The 10,802-nt window shown below is 39.7% G+C and overlaps 1 protein-coding gene across 1 annotated transcript; it reads right to left on the reverse strand.

Moving 5' to 3' along the window:
• Positions 1–452: 452 nt before the first annotated feature.
• Positions 453–8,520, reverse strand: yipf4 (Yip1 domain family, member 4). Its single transcript, XM_074645702.1, has 6 exons — positions 8,281–8,520; positions 5,716–5,869; positions 4,840–5,011; positions 2,881–2,958; positions 2,650–2,763; positions 453–1,245 (listed from the first exon to the last, which is right to left on the reverse strand). The coding sequence occupies exons 1-6, from the start codon at positions 8,336–8,338 to the stop codon at positions 1,108–1,110; spliced, it is 714 nt and encodes a 237-aa protein (XP_074501803.1). The 5' UTR covers positions 8,339–8,520; the 3' UTR covers positions 453–1,107.
• Between the last annotated feature and the right edge of the window lie 2,282 nt (positions 8,521–10,802).

A 10,802-nucleotide genomic window follows, 5' to 3' on the forward strand; every position in this document is an offset into this window, starting at 1 on the left:
GGTTTAGAAGGTCTTTGCAGCTCATTCACCCATTCACACACCGATAGCAGCAAGCAGGGTGCTTGCCTGACCCATCGGGTGGAATTTGGGGTGGCACTTGTCCGCATGACACTTCGACATGTGTAGGATAAGATGGGGATCGAATCACCAACCCTGCGATCAGTGGACGACCTGCTCTACTTCCTGAGCCACAGTCAACCCAGTTAGTTTTCCAATGTGGCAATATTACAGTCTTAAAACCTATAGAAATTAGAATGTATTATAAGAATTGGGACTCCGCTATTATTGACTTTATCATTACAAACCAATGTTTTGATTTAAATTCTGTGGGTGAATCCAACCTGTTAGCACCATCTTATTGCTTTTGCAATATACACAACACTATTGAATATATTAGTGTGACCAGCTATGTTTAATGTCTATAATGAAAAAAAAAAAGGAAATACCAGATGTTTATGTGACAAATAACTATTGATTTACTGTAATTATTGATCAAATGATTATATTCCTGTATTAAACAGCTGACAAACAGGACTCAGGGGTAGGAAAACAAGGCACCACATTTGGTAGACAATGGTTTATGAAGCTCCAACTGTCCCAGTCCACCTGTTTCTGCTGCTGAAATCCATAAATTAAGCGAACAAGTCTGTGTAAAATGAATAGCATTAATGGACACTTCTCATAGTACATTACAGTGCATAACAATGAAGAACATTATGCTCAACAATCTCTTTCTTTGTGGTGCGGTCTCTTCTCTCAAATTCTTCCTTCAGCATGAACATATACACCACTCATATTTGGCACCACATTCTTCATAGAGTAAAATCTAAGTCATTAAATTAATATACAACCCTGCTGACCATTTCCCGCTGTTTAACAAGTTTGCATCCTGAAGTGTAAGCTGTAAAAGCATATGCATTTTATTGACCAAAGACATAAGGGACAAAACTATCTACATTGATATATATATTCCCACCTTCTACAATTTTTTAGTTAAAAAACAAATAAACACGTTTTTAAAAAAAATCCTGGTTCCGTAGTTATCCCGCCCCCCTACTGCTCCAGGGTCAATGTCCATGAAAAGGTCCACAGTTTCAAATCATCCAGTCACACACCAGTATATAATGATAGGAAGTAGATATACAAAAGGAGAATGGGATATATGAGAAGGGGCTTCTTCGTTTTAAATTCATCTCCGACGAGTAGGGAAGCAGCACTGTAAGCAGCCCAGAACACTCCGAACAGCTAAAAGAGAAGAACAGACAAGAATCAGTCCATTTATTCATCAATATTTCTGACAGAGAAGTACCACATAACTCAGTCTACTTTAAGTAGCATAAAGGAGGTTGTTGCTTTTATAAAAACTACATTGTGAGTTTTGAGTTTATGTTGCTCTGGATTCAAAGTTACTTTACCAACAGTATTAATCATCTCATAACGAATACAGGCTGTCCTCAAATATAACAATCAGACCCCTTCACTTTTTTTTCACATTTTGTGATGTTGCAGCTTCATGCTAAAATAATTCAAATTAATTTTCACCCCAATACCCCAAATGTAATAAAGATAAAAAAAAAACTGAAATATCACATTGACATAAGTATTCAGACGCTTTGCGATGACTCTTGAAATTTAGCTCAGGTGCCTCCCAATTCTCTTGATCACCTTTGAGATGTTTCTACACCTTGGCTGCGGTCGAAAAGTCTTTTTTGCTTAGGAAGGTTCCTAACAAGCGGGCAACTCCGGGTCTGAGAAGTGAAGCCAATGTAGAGGTGCCTTAAACTTGCATTCTTTCTAACAGCCAGCAGGGGGCGACTCCTCTGGTTGCAAAAAGAAGTCTGATTATATAGAAGTCTATGAGAGCATGAGCCTACTTCTCACTTGATTTATTACCTCAGTAAACATTGTAAACATGAGTTTATGGTCTCAATCGCTAGTTTCAAGTCTTCTTCAACACAGCTTGATGTTCACTTAGTAAATTATTGTCCCATTTAGAGTCAAAAAGACCATAAAGCAGGGGATGCTTTAGGACAGGGCTACCTTGTCGCTACCACGGCGTTGTCCGGTCTGGGAGTTGTCCGTGTTTTTGTCTTATAACTTTAACCCCTTCACAGTGTGTTTTCAGTTCATCAGAGTTAATTAGAACATTTTTGGTCACCTGAAAATGTCTGATTCAGAGTTCGGTTGTACTTAGCTCCACCCTCTCCTTTTCTTATATGCACCGATCAGCCATAACATTAGGTCAGCACGGGGCACCCTGACCGGTCTGCTGCTACGCAGCCCCATACGCAACAACCTGCGATGCATTGTGTGTTCTGACACCTTTCTATCAGAACCAGCATGAACTTTTTCAGCAATTTGAGCTCCAGTAGCTCTTCTACTGGTTTGGACAACACGGGCCAGCCTTCGCTCCCCACGTGCATCAATGAGCATTGGGTCTGACCCTGTCGCCAGTTCACTGGTTTTCCTTCCTTGGACCACTTTTGGTAGGTCCTGACCACTGCAGACCGGGAACAGGTGCGGGTGTTTTCATTGTTGGCTACAATGCTACAGATTCTCCCTACTAGCAACTGTTATCAATCCTTCAAAAGTTTCATTTTTGCAAAGCATGAAAAATAAATGACCGTTACCATGCGGTCTTTGACTCACTTTGATTAGTGTAGAAACCACCTCAAACCCTCCGATCACTAAGAGCAGAGGGGCTATAACGATGAGAGGAAGAAGGGAATATCCAATCACTCCAAGAACCTGGCCGAAGGAAACCTGATCAAAAAATAAATCAATTTAAAAACGGGACTCCATAAGAACAAGTTCAAGTCATGTCTGGCTGGCTGTACTTTGGCTGGCTGCAGAAGTTAACAAGGTGTCAGCTGCGCTTACCTCACCACCAAGAACACGAGCCAACAGGAAGATTGTTAGTGATCCAAATATCCAGATGGTGATGATCCAAGACACAACCTGCAAAATAAAAGCAAAGTTTAGTCTTAATACTGAAAGCTGTGAGAAGGTACAGGTAAGGTACATCCATACCATCGACAAGATCAACAAAGCTTTCCATAAGCACCATCTGCCAGCCAATCAGCCGACTACTCTTTTTTTTTTTTTACGATTTTGAAATCAATTTTGTTAATGTCAGAATCTATATATTTGCTTCATTGAGTGTATGCGGAGGTTGAAGGAAGTTACCGCTTTTATTGTTGTAGTCTGAGTAACGTGACGTCATATCCGTTCCAACCAAAACAAACCGCAGCGAGCCGAAATCAAGACCTATGGAAAGGAGGCTGGGTCATGGGCGGACATGGGTCTTAGGGTATGGGGTATACGGATTCGCAGTGTAACTGAAGCTGTGGTCGTGCGTTGCGATTGGCTCAATTTCGGCGAGTGCAGGCCAGATTTTACTGCGCAAGTGTTATACCCGCAAAGATATGACGCGTTGATGACGTGTGACCCAGCCTCCTTTCCATAGGCCTTGGCCGAAACGAGGAAGTACAAAGCAGCGTAGGGTCTGCTTGGATACGACTTGAACCCTCACATGTTAAATCCAAAGTGGTAAACACTACACATCCATTAAAGTATGGAAACACTTTGGGTTTCACACATTGACAGGAGAAGCAGAGCTAGACATCACGGCTAAAGCTGCATGCTAACTCTGTCATGGACAGGAAACGTTATCGTATCGCGGTAACGTGCAGTCAAGCCGGCCGTCGCTCTCATCTCCGTGGTCAAATGGGCCGACGCTACAACTGTAGAGCACCCATATTTCAGAAGTGAATTTAGTGATGAAATAGCTACGAAAAAGCAGTTTTTGGCTGCTGTTGTTGTTGTAGCGTAGCCTGTAGCGGTCCAGCGCTTTGCATTGTGGGATAAAGTAAGCGAGGTAGACTGGTCTGATGCATACTGGAGTTATGACATCCAGGTACTTTTGGCATTCTGTAGATTTTGCTTTTGTTCGCATACTGCATACTACAATTTGGGCAAATCAGTACGTACTACTAGTATAGTATGAGGTTTCGAATACAGCCTCAGTGTGGGCATAGATGACAGTTTATGACTAAATCCCAGAATAATGGATTTGGTTTTCGAGATATCTAGTACCAACTTATTTTGGTATTATCTATTTAATATTGCTGTGAAAAGCTCTCCTTCAAACAACCTGAGTTATTCAAGTTTCTCACCAAAAACTACATTTTACAAGATTACATTTGAACACATCATGATAACGTCAGAATTTACCTTCGCCCAATACTCATTTTTACTGACTAGAGCTTGAACTCAATGCAACCTCCGTTAACTTTAGCTGTGCTGCCCATCGTCTGCTAACAGCTAACGTTAACTAGCACTTTTACTTAAACACGTATTTATTGTTCATCATGTCGTATTATCAGTGAAAAAAATAGGGTGTGTCCCCTGGACGTGTTGATAGTGAGTTTACTGCGTCCTTTTGGATTTTAGACACCGTTATTCTCGAGCCCCCCTTGGCACCTGCGGTACCCAAGTATTGGTTCTCGTGACATCCCTAGAAGCAGTGCTGTCTTTTTCACAACCATTTTCTTCAGTTTCCTACCAAACAGCACATAAAAACAAGCTATTCACTGTCAGCTTGTTTTATTATGTATATTCAAAGTGATCCAACTGGTAAAATACAGTGGAAATGTGAGCAGGACCTCAGTACCAAAGCCTCACAAGGTTTTTAAAAGTTCAGATTATGAGAGACCCCAGATTACGGGTAGTTAAGTTCCTGCAGTGGAAAAAGGGTTAACAGACAATCCTGAAACAGTGTGGGGAAACATGGTTGAATTCATGCAGATGACACAGTGGTGTTTATTGTATACTGCTCACCCTGAACTGTCCATAGATGGAGATCATGGAGAACAGCAGCACCACGGCTAGAGGGCCCCAGAAGTCTGGGTTGTCTCGGACCACCTGCCGGTTAAAACCCAGTGATGGCATTGGCATCAGCACGCATCGAATCTTGTAATAGATGTCCTTCAGGTCAATGTCCAGCTCCTCCCTTCTCACACAGACAAGACAACATTATAAGGACAGAAGATTTACACTGAGATTTGCCAGAGAAGACGATGGATTAAATCTGTTTACAAAAGTAAAATATAAAATAGCAACAAGTATGACTGCATCAACAGGGCTGATGTCGATTTTTTTTATTGACATCAGATCTGTGCCAGTCAGTTGATTCTGCATCAGCTCCCACAACAAGAGTGGCACACCATCAGCCACTTTTTGGTTTCTGCGCTGCTGCTAACTGGGATGTGGCATAAATAGAGTTGTTCCGATACCGACACCAGAATCGGAAATGCGCGCAAAACTGCCCAAAATTTGGTATCGGGTATCGGCGAGTACGCCAGTCTATGCACCGATCTGATACCATAATTTATTAACCCCGGAAAAAATCAACTTGTTTAACTGGAATCAGTTCTTCTTCACCGCTTCAAAACAGTAGCCTTCACTGTGCTGTCGCCCTGGATGTATCATGGCTGCCACTGGAAACTACTGTTTTAGAGCAGCGAAAAAGAACTGACTGCAGGCAGTTTGTCATGTGATGGTGCTAGTGGAGAGTGTAACGGTAACGGTAGTCAGAGCAAGGGAAATGTCAGCCACTTGGCAAAATTTCAGAGTGGAAAATCCAATAAGTAAAACAGCGATATTATAACAGATAATAAATGAGTTAAAAAAAAAAAAGATCCAACATGTACTCACAGAAGAGGTTTGTTCTCTTCACTGTCATCCTCCTCAACCTCCAGCAGCCAGCCGTAGCCTCTCTGCCTCAGGAAGGTGGTGGCATACGGGTCTTTACCACTCTCACTGCCCATGTTTAGCTTAGTATCCGGGGCACTGATGGTGCCGCTGAGCTCTGTGGAAAACATGTGTTTGCAAAGTTAAGCGTTTGATCATAGACTGGTGTGGCACAAGAAACACATACTATACATACAGTGCCAGGATGTATGACAAAATACCACAGACACAGTATGAATGTTTAGTAGTTGTAGTGACATACTGCATCAAAAAACATTTCCCTGTTTTTGGTTAAAGGGGACATATCAGGCTCATTTCAAGGTTCATACTTGTATTTTGGGTTTCTACTAGAACGTGTTTACATGCTTTAATGTTCAAGAACACATTATTTTTCTCATCCTGTCTGTCTGAATATACCTGTATTCACCCTCAGTCTGAAACGCTCCATTTTAGCGCCCTGTCTATTTAAGACCTCCTCCTGAAAAAGTCCAGTCTGTGGCCGGTATATTCTAATGCGCCTGCATGTGACATAGGAAGGGGAGCCAAATCTGAATGGGAAGTTGAATCACATGTTTTCCGATCTAGACAGGGTTGTGTACAAACGGGGCGGGACAAACCTATTCGGTTGCAAATGAGGGCGCACAGTCTGTGATGCAACTGTCACAGGTTGCCGTGGCTCATAAACAAACAGGGCGACGGCAGCATGAATGTTTTCAGACAAGCCGGAGGTGAACGACGGACGAGAACAACACGGATATGTGGAGAGACTTCGAGGTGTGGGAGCTGCTGACCGTCCGCGGTGAGGAAGAAAAACGTTAGATGACGGGACGTTGAGGGACAACGTAGTGTAACGTTATACGAACATAACAATGCTGCTGAATGAGAGAGGCATCCACTCTTACATTTCACGAAAACACACCCCGACCACCTCACGGTACCGCCAGCTGTGAGCTGTGATCTGTTTTTAAAGCCTGTTTGCACATTTTCTATTTGTAACGTTACCATTTTTAACTTTATATCTTTCCAAAAAAAACTGCAAAAGATCCATCTGTCGCCTGGTCTCTCTGTTATAAAGTAACAAACCCAGTCCCAGTTCATTACATTATCAAGCAATTACCAAACTAAATGAAATATATATATATATATATATATATATATATTATTATGTTTGAACTAGCTCTTACATTATCCAACAGTTGCCACATGTCCAGCTGAAAAACTTTAATAGCCCTACTGTATGTAGTAAATCTTTACTGGGATGATGGAGTGAGAGAAATATACATTTCAGTCTTCATAAGTGTCTAATCCTTTTGTAAGTTTAGCCTATATTATCATATTAGAAAGCACAATCTAGTCTAATATATGATAAATGGGTAGTGTAGATAGACAGAGGAAAAAAGGTTCATGCTGATGAATAGATACTGTAATCTGTATGTTGTCTGTATGTGTTTGCATACATTACAGCTCCATACATAAAACATAGTTAAACATTTTATAAAGCTAAAAATGCTCTGTGAACTATATTTACACTGTATCCCAAAAACATGCATTCTGTGACAATTTTACGTTTTTGCAGACATTGATGATGCCACTATCATCCTCTCTCTCTGTAACCCTCCAGAGGTGTAACCCTGGTCATTGGTGTGAAAGGGGTATAAGTCGGGACAGGGAGGGACTCCTCTGGCAGTATATCCATCCCATCTATGTCTATAATTCATTTATAAGGACAATTTTGCACTTTACTCTACAGCTTTTAGTAACATGTACTTGACTTGAACCAATGCATTATCTTATAGTATATTACTATCATTGTACAGCTACCTTTACTCTCTAATCTCAGTTTACACTATTCTATTTGATGTTGTATTTAAGTTATTGTGTAAATGGACTTGCATTTATACTTTTCTAGTCTTCCGACCACTCAAAGCTCTTTACACTACATGTCAGCATTCACCCATTCACACACACATTCAGACACTGACGGCAGAGGCTCATGAGGTGCCAATCAGGATCTAATCTAAATACTCATTCACATTTTGGGGTTAAGTGTTAAGTGTCTTACTCAAGGACACATCGACATGTGACCCGGAGCAGCCGGGGATCGAACCACCGACCTTCTGATTGATGGACAACCTGCTCTACCTCTGAGCCACATCCGCCCCAGCGTTTAAATAGCGTGGTCTTTTCAATGTGTAAACAAAGTCAGTCATTAAGCTGCTACTACATCACACTATAGCTAAATAGTGGATGATAAGAGATATGACAGAAAGCGTCCATGGTGATTGGTAGCTATGTTGGAGAATGACACGTATCGGGACTGTAATTAGTTGGCAAAGCTAAATGACAGCTTGCTCATTTAAATAGGTAACGTTAGAGTAGCTATATGATAGCACAGCGTCGGCCCACACTTAGGTAACAATGTTTAGACTGAATGCATGTATAGCACTACCAGAGATCACTGTAAACTGGTCAGTGTGTGGATGTCTGAAGGCCTGCTAGCTGCGCAGCTCCGCGGACATTATAGCCTACCTTCAGCCTCCGTCGAAGAGACGAACGTGAAGTCCCCGTTGGTGGGAGAGAACTGCATGGTTAGTTTATTATTAGTGGCACACACACAGAGAGAGATATGACATTTAAATCAGCGGTCAGTGAAATATGCCGAGAAGCGTTAGTAATAACGCTGTCATCGACCACAGCTCTCAGTGAAGTTAAACTATCGCATTTTGTTTTCGTTGGAGAAGCAGGAAGTGCAGGGGGGAAGCTGGGGAGTGTGACACGCGTCTTATGATGCATTCAAGTCATGACACAAAGCTGGGATATGGCAGCGCCTTACCTTACTAGAAACTACAGCTCAACTGAGAAATATTAAACCATTAGCCTTCGTGCGTAAAGATGAAACCATTATTTTTTTCCCTAAAATTTCTATAGATATCGCGATGATTTCGTGAATTATTTTGGCCATGATTAGGCCCGGACAGTTTATTTTTAATTTTTTTTATTATACTTTATTTCAAAAGTTCAATGCAATATATTCGCATGTTAAGATGTTTCATTACAATTCTGCAAAAATATTTTACAGTATAAAAATAATGTAAAACAAATTATAAATTATACAACAAATAAACTGTAATGAAAGGAAAAGATGAATAAATACAAAACAAAACAAAATAAAATAAAAAATAAAAACATTTGGGGACTGCTAAACAATTGGAATAAATTTGAAATGTCTAAACAATTTAATAGTTTTAGTCAATTTAGAATTTTTGATTTTTAAGTTTTCAATCATAGTCAAATATGTTTAAATATCAGTATCTTTAAAAATAAAAAAGGAGAGTATTCTTTTATGCCATATAATTTTATGTATATAATATTTTTTTAGGATAATAATCAAATTAATTATGTAAATCTCATCCGCTGAAAAACTTGACTTGATTGTTGACAAGGCCCGGACAGTTTCCAGCAGCCTTCACTGAATTTACAGGAAGTCACAGAAAAAAATGACATCCGGTTACATCTGATCTATAGGCTACTTGTGGTTTTCAGACCATATTCGGATTTATTTATATTTAATGTGCGTGTATCTGGCATTGTATTCTGTCCTTTATTATTTTTATGTCAACATGGTGGTGTTTCTTGTCAAAACTAGGAGCCAATCAGCTCTTTGATCAGGAAAGATTGCTTAAACCTAGACCAATTGCTTTAACATCCAACATCTGCAAAATAATGGGGAAAATAGTAAATGAATGGCTGACTTATATATAAAGTAAAGGATGTATATCCAAATATAATAGTGGCTTTAAGAGAGGAAGAAATAATATGGATCCAGCTTTAATTAGGTATCACAGGTTGAATGTAGTTGGATCAAGGACTATTTACTAGGTAGATTATTACAGGTAAAAATAGGAAAGAGTTATTCAGGGAAAATTGTTGTTAAAAATGTAACACCTCAAGGTAGCATAGTAAGTCCTTTATTATTTTCCATAATGATAAATTATATATTTAAGGAAATAGGGAATGGGTTTGGGTTCGCGTTTTGCAGATGACGGGGCAATTTGGAAAAGAGGAAAAAAATTGGAATTCACCGTTAAGAAACTGCAAGAGGGGATTATGAAATTAGAAGAGTGGTCATATAAATGGGGATTTCAATTTTCAGTTGATAAGACAAAGACAATGTTCTTCACAAGGAGAAGAACTGGTAATGAGATAAAGCTAAACATATATAATCAAGAATTGAAGAGAATGAAACACTTTAAGTTTTTAGGGTTATCGTTCGATGAAAGAATTACATGGGTTGTATATATTCAGAGCTTCAGAGCTTAGTGGACATGTGTAAGAAAGTACTGAATGTAATGAGATGTTCAGTTGGAAGTGAATGGGGGGCAGATAGAACTGCTTTGAAGGCCATATACATTGGGTTAATTAGATCAATATTAGATTAGGGTTGTGTAGTGTATGGATTAGAAGCACATCTCTTAAAAAGTTAGACACCATACATTACCAGGCTCTGAGATTATGTACAGGTGCATTTAAATCAACCCCAATAGCAGCATTACTGGTGGAAATAGGAGAAATGCCATTAGAAATATAGCTATCACTGAACTATACTGGGTTAATTTACAGATCATCCAACACAAGACCCTTTAAGACCTTGTTGGGAGGAGGAAAGGAGGGAAACAAAAAGCTTTGGCTGGTCAGTGATTCAGAAAGCAACAGAACTTGAAATAGCTAAACATTAATGTCCAACAGCACCATTACCAGCAATACCACCTTGGATACTTCATGATGTTCCAGTAGATTTCACATTATTAGAAAAGAAGAACAAGGATATGAGGTTTATTGTCAATTCACATACTATACTCGCATATATTGATAGTTACCATAGTTACATTCAAATCTACACAGATGCATCAAAGAGTTTAGTTCATAAAACAGGAGTCACAATTATTGTTCCAGATTTACATCACAAAGTAGGGAAAAGTATCAGTGAGGATTTATCAGTTTACACAGGAGAAATGCTTGCAATATTGTTAGCAGTGCTTTGGACAGAGGAG

The sequence above is a fragment of the Sebastes fasciatus genome, chromosome 9, assembly GCF_043250625.1.
Source record: "Sebastes fasciatus isolate fSebFas1 chromosome 9, fSebFas1.pri, whole genome shotgun sequence".
NCBI classification, from domain to species: domain Eukaryota; kingdom Metazoa; phylum Chordata; class Actinopteri; order Perciformes; family Sebastidae; genus Sebastes; species Sebastes fasciatus.